General features: G+C 34.7%; 1 protein-coding gene across 5 annotated transcripts in view; it reads left to right on the top strand.

The window, feature by feature from the left end:
• RAD17 (RAD17 checkpoint clamp loader component) overlaps window positions 1-18,891 on the top strand; it is a 30,083-nt gene that overhangs the window by 3,365 nt on the left and 7,827 nt on the right. For 2 of the 5 annotated variants that reach the window (XM_007175978.3, XM_007175975.2), the window contains exons 3-16: window positions 171-428; window positions 967-1,050; window positions 2,840-2,996; window positions 3,884-4,020; window positions 4,502-4,554; window positions 5,834-5,959; window positions 6,053-6,122; window positions 10,729-10,773; window positions 11,387-11,498; window positions 13,531-13,716; window positions 14,016-14,101; window positions 14,222-14,368; window positions 15,822-15,971; window positions 17,910-18,030. In XM_007175978.3, coding sequence (XP_007176040.2) covers window positions 171-428; window positions 967-1,050; window positions 2,840-2,996; window positions 3,884-4,020; window positions 4,502-4,554; window positions 5,834-5,959; window positions 6,053-6,122; window positions 10,729-10,773; window positions 11,387-11,498; window positions 13,531-13,716; window positions 14,016-14,101; window positions 14,222-14,368; window positions 15,822-15,971; window positions 17,910-18,030 — 1,732 coding nt within the window. The remainder of the gene's footprint in view (window positions 1-170; window positions 429-966; window positions 1,051-2,839; window positions 2,997-3,883; window positions 4,021-4,501; window positions 4,555-5,833; window positions 5,960-6,052; window positions 6,123-10,728; window positions 10,774-11,386; window positions 11,499-13,530; window positions 13,717-14,015; window positions 14,102-14,221; window positions 14,369-15,821; window positions 15,972-17,909; window positions 18,031-18,891) is intronic. The other 3 variants (XM_007175977.2, XM_007175979.2, XM_007175976.2) reach the window with 3 other exon arrangements.

The following is an 18,891-nucleotide window of genomic DNA, read 5'->3' on the forward strand; positions in this document are numbered from 1 at the left end:
TGTAAAGTACAAAAATGACTAATACAGAGTCAATTTTATTTAAAAAGTTAATTTGTGAGATTTTTCTTTTAAATGTTACAAGTATAAGAATTTTTTTAATAGAGTAGTTTAGTTATATAGGGAATAGATGCAAAAAAAATGTAATAGTGTTTACGTGGTTTTTTTTTCAGACAACAAACTGGGTAGACTCATCATTTGATGATTTTTCGGAGACTACAAGCATCTCTACTATTACTGCCACATCATTAGGTGTGAATAACTCAAGTCTTAGAAGAAAAAAGGTGTCTTCCACACTAGAAAGTAGCAAATTTCCAGCTAGAAAAAGAGGAAACCTATCTTCCTCAAAGCAGATTTATGGTCTAGAAAATTCAAAAGAATATCTGTCAGAAAATGAACCATGGGTGGATAAATACAAACCAGAAACGCAGGTAATAAATGGCATACAAACAAGTCTACGTAATTTAGTTTCAGGAAGGAGAGGGATGTGCATTTTCAGATACTATTCATAAAAATCTTTCTGCCTAAATGAATTAGAAAAAAAATAATAGTTTCTAGGTTTTTTATATTCCAAGGCTCAAATTTTCCCAACAGTTATTTAGAAGGTATACCATTGGTTATTTGTCTTCGATTTAATTTAACCCCCAACATAGACTTGATCCATTTAATTTTTTGCTAAATGTAATACCCCTCCCTATTAATCCTCTTCCCAAAATGTATTACAGGATTTTAAAATATTTTATAATTGCATAGGTGCCTCAAATTTTCATATACTGGGGTCAGTTTAAGAATAGAATTTTTCCATATCAATATAAAAAATTGAATTAAGTATAATCAAAAGGACCTTTTTATTACTATATCATGTTACTTGTTTCTAGTTTTTTTCATTAAAAATGTGTAGATTAACCTGTGCTGATGTATCAAAAATTTTTGAGTTAAAATGTTTTATTTGAAACTTGAAAATTTTAGCATGAACTTGCTGTGCATAAAAAGAAAATTGAAGAAGTTGAAACCTGGTTAAAAGCTGAAGTCTTAGAAAGGCAGCCAAAGCAGGTAACTAAATAAGAAATGTGTTTAAAAACATTTGGCCTCAGATGTTTCTCTGGCTTATAGTTGGTTATAAGAAGTTAAAAACTTTCATGTTGACTTTGTTCTCATAAGTCCAGATCACCTGCAGTAGAAAGCTGTCTTACCTTACTACTTCTTCCTCATTAAAACACTCGAGAGACTTTGCGTTTCCCCCTTGACTTATACCTCTTTTTCCCTCTTATATATAAAGCATAGTAAACCATTAGGGTGCTAATATATTTAGCATATCAGATTATCTCACACTAAAGCAAGTAGGCAAATTGCATATTAGTTTTTGTATTAAATATAGCCTAAAATAGTCATTCATCTTACGCTTATGTTTTTCACTTCCTAATTCCATAATTACCCTTGGCCCCCAAGCTAGAATATTCTCTCTCTCTCTTTTTAAACTTTTTTAATTTTGAGATTCTTGAAACATAAAGAAAAAATAGAATAGTAAAAATAGAATAGTAAGTGAATATTCATGTACCTGTAAAAATACCCATCATTTTCTCCCATGAGTATTTTTTTTTTTAAAGAAATTCATGTTCTTTTATTTATTTATTTATTTATTTATGACTGTGTTGAGTCTTCGTTTCTGTGCGAGGGCTCTCTCCAGTTGTGGCAAGTGGGGACCACTCTTCATCGCGGTGCGCGGGCTTCTCACCATCGCGGCCTCTCTTGTTGCGGAGCACAGGCTCCAGATGCACAGGCTCAGTAATTGTGGCTCACGGGCCCAGTTGCTCCGTGGCATGTGGGATCCTCCCAGACCAGGGCTCGAACCCATGTCCCCTGCATTGGCAGGCTGACTCTTAACCACTGCGCCACCAGGGAAGCCCTCCCATGAGTATTTTAACGTAAATTATAAATGTTTGGCATTTAATTCTCTAATGTTATCTAATGCTTAGTTCATACTCACATTTTTCCAGTTGTCTTTTATATCTGGTTTGTTACAACCAGTATCTAATCAAGGACCACCCGTTACATTTGATTGTTCTATCTCTTAGGGCTTTTAAAATCTAGTACAGTTGCCTTCACCTTCTCTTTCCACAAGCCGCACAGCATGACCAAAAAATAAATAAATAAATAATAAAATTAAAGTGTAACTGGCTCTTCTCTGGGTCCAGGTATACAGGCCCTTATTTACTGTAGTTAATAAGGGTAAACAAATGAGCAAGAATTACAGCCCACCATTATATGTAGGACATCTTCCCCTGATAATTTTTCAGTTTTAACTTTTTTATCAGATATACTGAATGAGGGAATGTTACTGGTAGCTGCATCTTCTAGTCTGTCTTTAGAGTCCTGTCTCTGGTAATGTATTTCTTAATGTACATTTCTTAAAGAATCTGATATCTAAACTGAGGTTTTTCCATAAGAATATTATACTTATATAATATTGAAGTATATAATCCAAAGAGAGGTCTGTATTAAGGTTGAATTTTATGAGTTCAGGTAACTCCTAAAAATACTTGTTTCAGACATTACCTCTTTAATCTAGCTGAAGTTTTAATTTGGCTACTGAGTAGTCCTTGGGAGGAACATAATGCAAGAATTGAGGAATTATCAGAAGCTATGCTTAGAAGTTCAGGAAATAAGATTCTCTTATCTAAAGCTGGTTTATTCCAGCTAGCATCGTGAAATTTAGTCTGCTTATACCCAACATTCAGTAAATATCTGTAGAGGTAATTAATATTTAGAAAGAATATTCAAACATAATATTCTAGCTTTCCAATGATTTTGATTTTTTATTCATGTTTATATTTGGTTTTAGGGTGGATCTATTTTATTAATAACAGGACCCCCTGGATGTGGAAAAACAACAACTATAAAAATACTATCAAAGGAGCATGGTATTCAAGTACAAGAGTGGATTAATCCAGTTTTACCACAATTCCAAAATGATGATTTCAAGGAGATATTTAATCCTGGTAAGGTTTGCTCTGAAGGTAGTGGAAATAGTGGGGAAAGTCTGGTTTACAGGAGGTTTATAACAAGCCCCCCATCTATATCTTTAAGATTTCTAAGACCCTATTGGGTATATGGGTTTTTTTGTTTGTTTGTTTATTTTTAAAATTTATTTATTTATTTTTGGCTGCATTGGGTCTTCGTTGCTGTGCGCGGGCTTTCTCTAGTTGCAGCAAGCAGGGGCTACTCTTCGTTGCCATGCACAGGCTTCTCATTGCGGTGGCTTCTCTTGTTGCAGAGCACGGGCTCTAGGCACGCGGGCTTCAGTAGTTGTGGCACACGGGCTCAGTAGTTGTGGCTCGCGGGCTCTAGAGCACAGGCTCAGTAGTTGTGGCGCATGGGCTTAGTTGCTCCACGGCATGTGGGATCTTCCCAGACCCGGGCTTGAACCTGTGTCCCCTGCATTGGCAGGCGGATTCTTAACCACTGCGCCACCAGGGAAGCCCAAAACTTATTATTAAATTAAATTAAAACTTACTGTTATTGAAAACAGCTCATTTATAGTCATGCACTAATTGGGAGAATCTTCAATGTGTAGGCAGAGTCATAAATATTTTTACCAATTGTATGACTTTTATACTAACAGCTGTGTTCTGAAATCAGTTAACTCCATATTACCTTCATTGGTACAGAAAAGTTACTGTTGTTCATAGTGACTTTTGTCTTTTGAAATGAATATTCTATTTTAAATTTGAACAGTTTTGCCTAGTTAAAAAAGTCTACAATATTGTGTGCTCCTTCATGTATATGTAAATGTATTCATTAATGTATATGTATATTATGTACATATGTATAATATTGGTGTGTATATTTGGTTGAAAATAAAAGTATTAAATATGTTTCCTTTCAGAATCAAGCTTCCATGTATTTCCTTATCAGTCTCAGATAGCAGTTTTTAAAGAGTTTCTACTAAGAGCGACAAAATATAACAAACTACAAATGCTTGGAGATGATCTGAGAACTGATAAGAAGATAATTCTAGTTGAAGTAAGGACAGCTTTTGAAATTCTGCTATAACTATTGAGTAAACAATTGTAAGATATATTTTATGTGATAATGACATTTACTCTCTCCATAGTATTAGTACTGGTAAAATATAACATAAAGGCTTTGTGTAATAGAAGAATCCTAAAGTTTTTTGCAGTAAACTTGGATAGAGTAGCTACAGGTTAATGAACTTTAAGAATTTAATGGCCTAAGTATAGAAAGGCAAAAAACATTTGGAAAGTGACGTCTTAGTAAAAATGTTATAATCTGTAGTGACCCTAAGGAATTTGCTATCAAAATCCCATTGATGTGTATTACTATTTAGGATATCAGCTATCTGATGTCTCCCTTAATTTCTACAAAAGTTCTGGTTACAGTATATTGAATAGATAACATTTTTCCTGTTTTGGTAAATATAAATCTGAAAATAAATTTACATGGGAATAAAACTGAGCTAATATTTCTCCTTTGTTTTGGGTAGGATTTACCTAACCAGTTTTATCGAGATTCTCATACTTTACATGAAGTTCTGAGGTGAGTTTCAGTGAACTTTTCTAAAACTCCAGATTAAATGGCAGGTGGTTTAAATTTCAACCTTGCTTGCTATCTTTTTTCTTTTTTTAACATCTTTATTGGAGTATAATTGCTTTACAATCGTGTGTTTCTGCTTTATAACAAAGTGAATCAGTTATACATATACATATGTTCCCATATCTCTTCCCTCTTGCATCTCCCTCCCTCCCACCCTCCCTATCCCACCCCTCTAGGTGGTCACAAAGCACCGAGCTGATCTCCCTGTGCTATGTGGCTGCTTCCCACTAGCTATCTATTTTACATTTGGTAGTGTATATATGTCCATGCCACTCTCTCACTTGGTCACAGCTTAGCCTTCCCCCTCCCCATATCCTCAAGTCCATTCTCTAGTAGGTCTGTGTCTTTATTCCCATCTTGCCCCTAGGTTCTTCATGACCTTTTTTTTTTTTTTCCTTAGATTCCATATATATGTGTTAGCATATGGTATTTGTTTCTCTCTTTCTGACTTACTTCACTCTGTATGACAGACTCTAGGTCCATCCACCTCACTACAAATAACTCACTTTTGTTTCTTTTTATGGCTGAGTAATATTCCATTGTATATATGTGCCACATCTTCTTTATCCATTCATCTGTTGATGGGCACTTAGGTTGCTTCCATGTCCTGGCTACTGTAAATAGAGCTGCAATGAACACTGTGGTACATGACTCTTTTTGAATTATGGTTTTCTCAGGGTATATGCCCAGTAGTGGGATTGCTGGGTCGTATGGTAGTTCTATTTTTAGTTTTTTAAGGAACCTCCATACTGTTCTCCATAGTGGCTGTATCAATTTACATTCCCACCAACAGTGCAAGAGGGTTCCCTTTTCTCCACACCCTCTCCAGCATTTATTGTTTGTAGATTTTTTGATGATGGCCATTCTGACCAGTGTGAGATGATATCTCATTGTAGTTTTGATTTGCATTTCTCTAATGATTAATGATGTTGAGCATTCTTTCATGTGTTTTTGGCAATCTGTATATCTCCTTTGGAGAAATGTCTATTTAGGTCTTCTGCCCATTTTTGGATTGGGTTTTTTGTTTTTTTGATATTGAGCTGCATGAGCTGCTTGTAAAGTTTGGAGATTAGTCCTTTGTCAGTTGCTTCATTTGCAAATATTTTCTCCCATTCTGAGGGTTGTCTTTTGGTCTTGTTTATGGTTTCCTTTGCTGTGCAAAAGCGTTTAAGTTTCATTAGGTCCCATTTGTTTATTTGCTTGCTCTCTTTTGTTATTTTAGGAAGTACGTGCAGATTGGTCGATGTCCTCTAATATTTATAATCTCTGACAGTCTCAGTGGAGGTAATAATCAAAGGTTACTGTTTCCCAAAGAAATTCAGGAAGAGTGTGCTATATCAAATATTAGGTAAGAATGAAATTTCTGCTTAAAATTTCATATACATACTGTATTTTTTAATTAATCACGTAACCACTATCTTTCTTTATAAAACTTTGACAGTTTCAACCCTGTGGCACCAACAATTATGATGAAATTTCTTAATCGAATAGTGACAAAAGAAGCTAATAAGGTAAGTCTTTTAATAACTGATTAATTTGAATCTTACATTGTAATTATAGAAAGCCAAACTTAAGTAGTATTATATAAACTTGAGGAGTTAGAGATACAAACTATTTCAGTTTTTAAAATTAAAGAATTTTAATTACACTCATAAAGCACGTCATTTTAGAAAATGTAGGAAATACTAATTTTAAAAATCCTTAACCTTTTTCTACTTTTAAACTTAATTTTCTTTTTCACATTGAGGTAAATTTCCCTTTGCTTGGCTTAGTGTTCTAAATTGTATCTGTTATCAAGAAGCTGTTTTCTGGCATCTAGGTCCATTAGTCAGCAACAGTCCAACTCTACTTTTGTCCTGTTGTCACTTTTTAAAGATTTAATGTATTTTTTATTTTGATAAAAATACATATCATAAAATTTACCATCTTAACCATTTTATTCCAGCTTTATTGAGATATAACTGACATATAACATCATGTAAGTTTAAGTTGTATGACACATTGATTTGATAAACTTATGTAATGAAAAATGATTACCACCATAGGGTTATCTAACACCTCCATCATGTCATGTAATTACCATTTCTTTTTTGTGGTGAGAACATTTAAGATTTTTTTCTCTTAGCAATTTTCAAATATGTAATACAGTATTATTAGCTGTATTATGTATTAGAAATATCTTAACCATTTTTAACCATCCAGTTCAATAGTGTTAAGTATACTAACATTGTTCTGAAATAGCTGTACTTTTTTTTTTTTTTTTTAATTTGGTTGCGCGGGGTCTTAGTTGCGGCAGGTAGGCTCCTTAGTTGTGGCATGCGAAATCTTAGTTGTGGCATGCATGTGGAATCTAGTTCCCTGATCAGGGATTGAACCCGGGCCCCCTGCATTGGGAGCACAGAGTCTTATCCACTGTGCCATCAGTGAAGTCCTTGAAATAGCTGTTACCTTTTCCCCTCATAAATTTATTTTAGTTATTTATTTATTTATTTGGCTGCTTTGGGTCTTCGTTGCTGCATGGGGGGGGGGCTTTCTCTAGTTGCGGCCAGCAGGGGCTACTCTTCGTTGCGTGCATAGACCTCTCGTTGCAGTGGCCTCTCCTGTTGCAGAGCACGGGCTCCAGGAGCGCGGGCTTCAGTAGTTGTGGCACGCGGGCTCAGTAGTTGTGGCTTGCGGGCTCTAGAGCACAGGCTCAGTAGTTGTGGCGCACGGGCTTAGTTGCTCCGCGGCATGTGGGATCTTCCCAGACCAGGGCTTGAACCCGTGTCCCCTGCATTGGCAGGCGGATTCTTAACCACTGCGCCACAGGGAAGTCCCATAGCTGTTAGTTTTAACGCATCATTTTTTTCTATCTTTCAAATCAAGATGATGTTAAAATAAATTGATGAAACTTCTACTCCCAGTAGCATGGTTCTAGGGGGCCCTACTGCTATAAATCAACTGGATCTTACATCATAATATATTTGGAGTGCTGGATCACAGGAACTGAGGGAATTCTCCAAGGGAGAGGTTATTTTGAGGATTAAACAAAATAATGTATGTATGTAGAGCACTTAGCTGAATAAGTACAAGTATTAATAGTGAAATATTAGAAACACCCTGAGTCCAGTAATAGAGGGAGCAGTTACTGTGGTGAACTATTATGTCATTAATTAGCGTTTTGAAAATATTCAGTGACATGGGGAAATACAATTTAATGTCAAGTTAAAAATAACAAGATGCGAAGTTATATGATAATTCTAACAATAGAAATGGTGTTTCCAGCCCTTGATATATCTGTCAAGCCCTATGCAAAGTATTTTTACGTACCTGATCTTATTAAACCCTCACCACAACCATACAGAATTATCCCCATTTTATAGGTAAGGAAGCTGAACTTTTGAGGGAAATAACTCGAATAATATTCCATGACTATTAAGTATCAGATGAGTTTAAGTTTTGTTCTGACTCCAGTTCACTGTGCTAAAACAAAACATACAGTTGTCAATGACAACACAATGCACATATATACATAAACCTATACATACTAGAAGAAATACATAAAAATGCTAAGTGTGATTCTGGATGGTAGGATTACTTGTGATTTTTTTATTGTCTTTTTGAAAAAAATCTGTTTTCTACTATAAGCATGATAATTATAAACTATATTTAAATATTTATTAAACATTGAAGAAATAAAAATAGTCAGCATCATACTACTGTATCACATTACTTACAACTTCTTTTAAGACTAAGTCATTAAATTGCAAATGGCATTTACTCTAGCAAGTTAGTAAAAGGAGATACCATAACTTCTTTGTTATGTGGTTAATGTGCTTTACCTTAAATAGTTGACCTGCAAGAATTTTAGAACTAGTATACTTTTGATATCATCATTGATATGTTACATAAAAGGAGCAGCAACAAGCACAATATTTACATATAAATATAAATCAAATATAAAATCAAATGTTATGATACTGTCTGGAGTCTCCAAGGATGATAATGATAGTATAAGAAGATTTAAAGGAGAGTTTAATCTCTGGTATTCTGTGGCTTAGTTAATTATATTAGGGAAGAGTGTTGACATCTTAAGTGAATGAGTTATAATAAGAAAGAGTGTTGAATATCTTAAGTGTTTTTCTTTAAGTTTAAATAAATGTTTCTCTGTATTCATAGGAAGAAAGATCTTTAGTCTTTTCTGATATCATGAGGTATATAAAGTGTGGAAGGAACTGCTGATCATACATCTTAGCCATATTTGCCATGTGCACAGTAATTAACATCCATAGTATTTTCTTCAGCTACCAAGGATTATAATTTCAAATTATATTTCCTTACTGGCAAGTAATCCATATCTAGAATTTTTCAAAAACAAGTACTCCTCTCAAAACAATTTTTAAGGTAAATATAGTCCCAATAAAAATAAAGTTAATCTGGAAGAGAAGGCATGAGCAAGAAAATTTTGTAAAAGAGTGATGAAGAGAGACTTGCTGTCTAGGTATTGGAACATAATATGATGAAACTATAGGAAGTACAGCAGTGTGGTATTAGCACAGTAATAGACAAATGGAAGAATAAAATGAGAAGACAGCACAGAAATAGATCAGTATGTGTAAATGGGAATTTTTTATATAATGGAAGTGGTATTTTATATCACTGGGGAAGGAAAGTAGACTATTACAGTTAACAACTGGTGTTGGAACAATTGGATATTCATATAGAAAAACATAAGGTTGCCTCTTTAGTTCATACTATGCACAAAAATAATTTAAACCTTGATTAAAGATTTGAATACAAAAATTAGAAGAGTATTAGGAAAAAATACTGACTTTGGGTTGGGGGAAAGTCTTCTAAGCAAGAAACAAAAACCTGAAAGCCATGGATTTACTTCAGAAAAAATGGAAAACTTAGGAAATGACAGAAGGCATGGTAAACAAAGATAAAAAACAAGCATGAGAATGAAAGAAAATATTTGTAGTTTTTTAACAGAAAAGCATTAATACCTGAATATATTTTTTATTTTTTATTTATTTTATTTTTGGCTGTGTTGGGTCTTCGTTGCCGTGTGTGGGCTTTCTCTACTTGCGGCAAGGGGGAGCTACTCTTCATTGTGGTGCGCGGACTTATTGCGGTGGCTTCTTTTGTTGCGGAGCATGGGTTCTAGAGCACAGGCTTCAGTAGTTGTGGCTTGCAGGCTCTAGAGCTGCGGCGCACGGGCTTAGCTGTTCCACGGCATGTGGGATCTTCCCAGACTAGGGCTCGAACCCATGTCCCTTGCACTGGCAGACGGATTCTTAACCAATGCACCACCAGGGAAGCCCCACTAATACCTGAATACATAAAAATATGCCTACAAAAAAAAAGGCTAAGAACAGAAGCCAGTACACAAAGAAATACAAATGGATAGTAAACATGAGAGGTGTTCAGCCCTACATAGTAATCAGAGAAATTCATATTTAAACCAGGTAACATTTTTCACATATCAGAGTACAAAAAATTTAAGATTTATATACAGGGTTGCCAAAGATACGGAAAAATGAACACTCTCACCTACCATTGCTAAGAAAAATAAAACTGGTAAATGTTACAGACACTTTGAAGGGCACTCTGCTTCTACAGAAATGTTCATGCATGTTGGCAAAGGTATACAGTTGACCCTTGAGCAACATGGGTTTGAACTGCATGGGCCACATATATGTGCATTTCTTTCAGTAGTGAATGCTGCAGTACTACTGATCCATGATTGGTTGAATCCGAGGATGCAGAACCACGGCTACAGAGGGCAAACTATAAGTTACACTTGGATTTTCGACTGTGAGGAGGGCTGGCGTCCCTAACCCCACGTTATTCAAGGGTCAGCTGTATATATAGTATATATATAGGTCTGGAATAGTAAAAAAGTGGAAACAATGTAAATGTCCCTTCATTTGGGGAAATATTAGTTAAATTACTGTCTACCCATAATATTTTTTTTAAATTATGTAGACTTAAAGGTACTAACATAGAAGGATCACAAAGAATGGTGTTAATTCATAGAATAATACATATGATATAATCCCACTTACGTTTAAAAAATTAACTCTGAATATACTTACAGATACTATATATACTTACAGATACTATATTTACTTACAGATATGTGTGCACAAAAAGTGGTCTGGAAAGGCTCCTCCTAAAGTGGTAACAAATGTTACAAAGTTGGGATCTGTGGAGCAAAAGGATAACTTTCATAAAGAACTTTTGAAACAGCTTTGGTTAATAAAGTTAAAAATATATTGAAGATCGTAGCACAGTACTGTTTTTCTGTCAAGAGCTGAAATGGGATCATCTATGAACAATCACATGAATTCAGCTTAAGTTATGTTGTCAGTAACTATTAAGAGTTTCTGAGGGGGAAGAGAGGATAAGTTTTTCTTGTCTTATACTTGATCTACCAAGGGTGTGATAGGTGATATATCGTATTCACGTATTTATGCATTTGTGTGTGAGTGTGTGTGTGTGTTTATATATATTTGTATATATGTATGTATATAGTGAAAGAGAGAGAACTTCAAAATATAACCTAGTCCAAGTAAAAAAGTAAAACAATATTTTATAACCTTGAAATTTTACCTTAAACTGTGATGTCATTGACACTTGTACCTTCATAAGCAGACTGTTGTTTAACATGTAGGCTTTTTAGCATTCAAATTGGAAAGATTCTATTATACTTCCATTAAGTTTAGAAAATAGGTGGTTTTGTTTGTTTTTTGCTTAGAAAATAGCTTTTTTAATTTTAATTTTTTCATTTTAGGATGGAGGAAAGATTGTTGTCCCTGATAAAACTTCTCTAGAGTTGCTCTGTCAAGGATGTTCTGGTGATATCAGAAGTGCAATAAACAGCCTCCAGTTTTCTTCTTCAACAGGTAACTGGAAAAGATACACTCTTATGGTATTTTATAGGTGACTAACTTTTTCTTAATGGTTCATGAAATGAAATTAAACTAAACATTTTAACTTAAAATTGGTATATACCTATCTCCACTTACTATTTTTTTATTGAGACAGTGTAATAAAATTACGTATGTACACATGCATACACACACCACTATGAATGTGTCACCATATATATTTATATATCTGAGACAAAAGCTGATTTATTTACGTGGTTTGCCACTTTACCCTTCAAAGTTAATTTGGAATGAGACTTCCTGGGAGAAAATCCTGGCTCTGCCACTTCTCAGTGACTGAATCTTGCAAGTTACTTAATCTTTCCATGCCTTTATTTTTTCACCTTTTATATGAGAACCTGTCTGATCGAGATGTGTGAAGAGTGAGGTAATCCTTGTAGAGTGTTTATTCCAGTGCTTGACACACATTCAGTGCTCAAATGGCCAGCTGTTAATGAATTTAATAATAGTTCGTATATGATATGTTTAACAAATGCATTTACACTTGTTAATATATAAAAAGGGGTCCCTAGCCATGCTATAGTAAAGAGATAGCCCCACTAATAGCAATGAGTTAATTTTTGCACTTAATGATCATAATTTACTGCATACAGTCTTCATCAGAAAACATTTAACAAGTGACCTACTTGATGCTTAACATTGAGGAATTGACCTTAAAGAATTAAAAGCTCTTTGGAGATCTCAAAATCCACCTGAAATCCTAGTTTCTACCCACAAGTGTAACCTGTTCATTTAGTTACATCTTTGTTTTTCCAAATAACTCTACAGAAATAGACATCCTAACACAACTGAAACAAGAATTCTGCTTCTTGCTGTAGAAACATAAATGTAAATTGTGCTTAGGTTCACTACTAGAATTAGGGATGGGTCAGTTTGGGATCCTAACTACCATTTATAACGTTATTGCTCTGAGCTCAGAAATTTCAGAGGGAAGAAAATAATAGTGGGTCAGGAACTGTATTAGCAATTATGTTTTTTCATTTAATTCTCAGACCAGCCTAATGAGATAGACAATAGTAGGATTCAAACCTAGATCCTGTGTTTTTCTAGTACTCCAGGCTGGTTTTCTGAAGTCATGCATTCTGAGTTGTTTTTGTTTTGTTATAAATTTATTTATTTATTTATTTCTGGCTGCGTTGGGTCTTTGTTGCTGCGCAGGGGCTTTCTCTAGTTGCGGCGAGCAGGGGCTACTCTTCATTGCGGTGCGCAGGCTTCTTATTGCGGTGGCTTCTCTTGTTGCGGAGCATGGGCTCTAGGCACCCGGGCTTCAGTAGTTGTGGCACACGGGCTCAGTTCCTCCGCAGCATATGAGGTCTTCCCGGACCAGGGATCGAACCCGTGCGTTGGCAGGCAGATTCTTAACCACTGTACCACCAGGGAGTCCCTGAGTTTTAAAAAGTAGATTTCCCAGTGAAATTTGAACACGGGCTTATTCATAAATTGGAGACTGCCCAAATCAGTAAAGAAGTAATATAGCATCGTCGGTAAGCATGGATTGCAGAACCAGACTGTCTGGATTCAAATCACTTACTAGCTGCTGACCTTTAGCCAGTTACTTAACCTCTTTTTTTTTTTTTTTTTTTTTTTTTTACTTAACCTCTTTATGTCTCATTTCTTTACTCTGTATAATAATAGTTCTCCTCTGATAGGGTTGTTATGAGGACTAAATTAGTTAGTACATACCATGCACCAAGAATAGTACCTTGCCATTAACACTGTGAGAAACCAAGGTGATATGACTATGTTACGAGTATGTCATTGTGTATGTGAAAATTTGAAGTCTGTGTCATGACATACTTTTAGATGACATTTAATTTCGTTTTAATAGTTTAGTAACTGAAAGAGGACTCTGTATACTTCATAATTATTTATTAGAAAAACATTTAAATTAGAACACTTAGTGTAGCTATATCTGAAATGTTCTCTGTTTTAATTTTCATATTTTAATTTTATTTTAAATGTTGTTTCTTGGGTGTATATTATTTAGGAAAGAACAATTTATGGCCAAGGAAAAAACGAATGTCTTCATTAAAATCAGATGCTGTGCTGTCAAAATCAAAAGGAAGACAAAAACCTGATAGGATATTTGAAAATCAAGAGGTCCAAGCTATTGGTGGCAAAGATGTTTCTCTTTTTCTCTTCAGAGCTTTGGGGAAAATACTATATTGTAAACGTAAGAAAACCTTATACATTTTTTAAAAATCTGTTATTATCTTACAATTGAAATAAAATACATTTTTTTAAAATGTCATATATTTGGTTCAGTTACAAGAAAGAGCTAGGACTAGGTCAGATATTCTTTGGCAGGGCCTAAGAAAGGCATAGCAGAAAAATGTATTTAGATAGAGTATTTTTGGATTATGAGTGGGATTAAACATTAAAACCAACTGTTGAAAAACCTTCAAATGAGAGGTGCTATATAATTATAAAGCTGGTGTTATTTTTAATAACTCCAGACATTTTTTTTAATAGGAGCATCTGTAACAGAATTAGACTCACCTCGATTGCCTTCTCATTTATCAGAGTATGAGCGGGATACATTGCTTGTTCAACCTGAGGTAAAGTCTTTAATAACACTTAATACTATTTACAGGCTGTATACTATTAATATTAAATACGTGTCCATATAAATTTGACCACTGAATTTTTACCAAAATTATATATACTTCTTTTTATAGGAAGTAGTAGAAATGTCACACATGCCAGGAGAATTATTTAATTTATATCTTCACCAGAACTACGTAGATTTCTTCACAGAAGTGGATGATCTTGTGAGAGCCAGTGAATTTCTGAGTTTTGCAGATATCCTCAGTGGTGACTGGAATGTAAGACCATTTGACTTAAATGTTTTTGTTTATGACTATTTCCTCAGAATTGAGAAAGAAAGTTTACTTTTATTCATACTGATTTGACATTATTTTAAGTAACTTCTTAATAATGATGACAAAATTAATTCATCCAACCCAGTGAAACTTCAGCAGTGAATCTGATTTTTCGATGATAATATACACTAATTTTTTCTAAAGTTATTTTCTGATTATAAAACTAATACATAGTCGGAAAACTTGACAACCATTGAAAAGTAGACAGAAGGAAAGGAACTGTGCCTCTATCTTTTCTCTTTTTTTTTTTGGCCACACTGCGTGGCATGCGCTCTTAGTTCCCCGACCAGGGATCGAACCCATGCTCCTTCCAGTGGAAGCGTGGAATCTTAATCACTGAACCTCCAGGGAAGTCCCCTGTGCTTCTTGCTATACTTTCTGATGGTTTTTAAACTTATTTATTTATTTATTTGCACATTTGAAATTATTCACTATAAAGTTTGTATTTTTTCTTAACAGTTTAACTCTGCTCTGACTGGTATAGTAGTTACTAGACACTTGTGGCTATTTAAATTAAATTAAAAATTCAGGGATTTCCCTGGTGGTCCAGTGGGTAAGACCCTGTGCTCCCAATACAGGGGGCCCCAGGTTCGATCCCTGGTCGGGGAACTAGATCCCACATGCATGCCACAACTAAGAAGCCCGCATGCTGCAACTAAAGATCCCACATGCCGCAACTAAGACCCAGCACAGCCAAAATAAAAATTTAAAAAAAAATTCAGTTCCCTGGTCACACTAGCCATATTTCCATCATTTAAACAGTTATGATACAGTTTCTGTTATATATTTAGAGTTTCATTATTCAGCGGTTGCATTTGCTTAATTTTTTTATATTGCTTCTTTTTTATTTTGAAATTTTCCAACCTGTTGACAAATAGAAAGAATACACAGTGACTACCTGAATACCTTTAACTTTTGTTCACCAGTTTTTCACATTTTTCCACATTTGCTTAATCTGTATTGACACACTTGTTTTGGCTGAATAATTGGAAAGTAATTGTAGCATCACAACACTTAACACTTAAGCATGCATAAGGACATTGCTTTATTACAACCACAATAGCATTATCATACCTAAGAAAATAAACATAAATTCAGTAATATAATGTCCTTATTCCTGTTTCCCCAGCTATCTCAAAAATGTGTTTAAAGTTATTTCCACCACCTCCATCCAACATCCAGTTAATATTCACGCATAGCGTTTGATGATTATGTCACAGTTGAATTTTCTTCAAAATCTTGTAGCACTCTTATTTTTAGGGCTGTGGTGAGGTTGAAAAAAATGAACATACAGTAACTAAATATGATTAGCCTTTTTTGGGGGTCAGTAGTACCAATAAGTACTGTTTTATAAATCTCTTATTTTCTTTATTTCACATCTTGTCTCCTTCTCTAGACGCGCTCTTTACTCAGGGAATATAGTACATCTATAGCTACGAGAGGTGTGATACATTCCAACAAAGCCCGAGGATTTGCTCATTGCCAAGGAGGAGGAACAAGTTTTCGACCCTTGCATAAACCCCAATGGTTTCTAATAAATAAAAAGGTAAAAAAAAAGAATTGTACATTTTCGAAGAGTGAACTATTTATGGTATGTGAATTATATCTCAATAAAGTTGGTTTTTTCTTTTAATTGAAAAAGAAAAATGATCTTTCATTCTTAATGAGAAATAGTTGCTAAGGCCCACAGTTTTCTTAGAATTATGATAAAACATAAAAAGGACAGTCTTCTTAAATGCTTAGTCATTTTTTTAAGGAAAAAGCACTCAAAAATTGAAAGCATATACCTATTTTATTGGCATCAAAGTATACAGGCCTACCTCGTTTTATAGCACTTTTAAAGCGTTTCACAGATAATGTGTTTTTTACAAATTGAAGGTTTGTGGCAATTCTGCATCAAGCAAGTCTATCAGCACCATTTTTCCAACCGCATTTGCTCACCTCGTGTCTCTGTGTCACATTTTGATAATTCTAGCAATATTTCAAACCCTCTACCAGCAAAAAGAGTATGACTGGATGACGGCTCAGGTGATAGTTAGCATTTTTTAGCAATGAAGTATTTTTTAATTAAAGTATGTACATTGTTTTTTTAGACATAATGCTATTGCACGCTTAGGAGACTATAGTCTAGTGTGAGCATACCTTTTTTTTTTTTTTGCCACACCGAATGGCATGCAGGATCTTAGTTCCCCGACCAGAGATTGAACCCGTGCCCCCCTGCAGTGGGAGCGCAGTCTTAACCACTGGACCACCAGGGAAGTCCCAAGCGTAACTTTTATATGCACTGGGAAACCACAAAATTTGTGTGACTTGCTTTATTGTGATATTCACTTTATTGTCGTGGTCTGGAACTAAACCCACAGTATCTCTGAGGTATGCCTGTAGTTATAATTATATTTTCGTTTCAGTTGAAAATAAATCCTGGCTTTACCTCTAACCATCTACACAAGTTATTTCACTTAATATGCCATTAGTTTCCACAGCTATAAATATGGAGGACTGAATTATTTAGAGGTCAAAAACAGGTGGCTCACAAGTTGAATACAACCCACACACAGATTTTTTTAAATGAATTGCCAATCTTTAAAAACTAGTATAATAGTTAAAACTCAGGTAAGGATTTCTGGCTTCAGAATTTCTGCGATCTCCTGAAAAAAAAAATTGGAAGTAAGGCAACACTGGTCCATGTTTTACATGGCAGCGGTCTGCTCAAGCCAAGTATAATCTTCCCCTTGGTGATGGGAGTGGTCAGTACCACCTCCCCAAGCTGTTCCACTGCACTGATTTCTATTAACTGCCTGACTCCTATAGCATCTGAATTTGTGACCCCCAGACTAGGTCATCTCTAAGATGTCTTCCAGTTTTAAATTCATATGGCTACATATGAACCTATCATTCATTACCTAAGAAAATTTTCATTGGATTTCTTGGAGAATTTCATTACTTTTAAGCAATTTATGTCCCTTATTGACTTGCTTTGTGCTTTATAGCATGTATATTAATTTTGCATTTGTTACATATAAATGATCTAAGACTGTGAGCGCCCGAAAGGCAGAGATCATACTTCTCTTATCATCACTGTAGCATAGTGCCTCTCTTAACTGAAGAAAATACCTTCTTTCATTGAGAAACAATATCCTCACATAATTTGTGATATGTGTATGCTCGTAAACAGAAGTCCTTTAATTTTTAAGTTTGTTTTTCTTCTACCTTAAGTCTTGTTCTTATTGCTGTTATATCAAGTGTGAAATAGTTGTGTAGATAAAATGCTTTGTTAGATAATGCTAGGACAGTTATAAAGGACTAATCAAGCTGCCCAGCGTGGCCAAAAAAAAAAAAAAAAGGGACTGATCAGATAAACTCTTAGAGTATATTTGTAGCATATAAACCCACATACTTTGTGATATAATAAACTTAGTCTAGGAATAAATATCCATATTTAAATTTTTATTTTTCATTTCACCATTTTTTTCCTTCTCTGCAGTATCGGGAAAATTGCCTGGCAGCAAAAGCACTTTTTTCTGACTTCTGCTTACCAGCTTTATGCCTCCAAATTCAGCTGTTGCCATACCTTGCTTTGCTAACCATTCCAATGAGAAATCAAGGTAATAACATGGGTTTTCCTTATCCCCAAGAAGTAGTGTTTTATAACATTATGTTTTTGTGGATCAACTTATTCCTGTGTACCAGTGACACTAAGTTTTTTTCCCCTTTATTTTTTGAATCAGAATTAATACATGCTTTTTGATTAAAAAAGAAAGAAATTAAATAATAAAGAAGTACATAAAGTAAAAATTGAAAGTCCCCTATAACCATGCCTAATTCCTTTTGACAGATTGGTGTAAACTCTTCTAGACTTTTTCCTGTGCATATACAAATGTTAGATGTAAACTTTAATTTTTTTTGTCACTTATCATGCATAGCGCTCCATATTTTATAATTCGGGCAAAGGAGCTCTAGAGGCTGGGAAGTCCAAAATCAAGGTGCCATCAGATCCAGTGTCTCGTGAGGGCCTGCTTCCTAGTTTTCAGATGGCCATCTTCTCATTGTATTCTCACGTGGTAAAGAGCAGAGTAAAAGAGAGCTCTCTCTGGGTTCTGTTATATAAAGGCACTAATCCCATTCCTGAGGGCTCTACCCTCATGACCTAAGCACCTCCCAAGGCTCCATCTCCTAATAACATCACTTCAGGGGTTAGGATTTCAAAATATGAATTTGGGGTGACAGAAGCATTTAGTCTATAACAGCAGCAATGCAAAAGTATATTCAAATCTAACTCATATTTTTTCAAAATTTATAATAATTTTATTCAACCTCATTGATAGGTATTTTGGTTGATTTCAATATTACAAGCAGTATTCATTAATAGTATGTTTACATTGTCTTTCCAAGTTTTGAAATTATAAATAATGCTAAAAAAATTAGTATGCCTTTGGCAATACACATTTGCCTAGTTTATGTCTACT

This window comes from Balaenoptera acutorostrata, chromosome 2 (genome assembly GCF_949987535.1).
Source record: "Balaenoptera acutorostrata chromosome 2, mBalAcu1.1, whole genome shotgun sequence".
NCBI lineage: Eukaryota > Metazoa > Chordata > Mammalia > Artiodactyla > Balaenopteridae > Balaenoptera > Balaenoptera acutorostrata.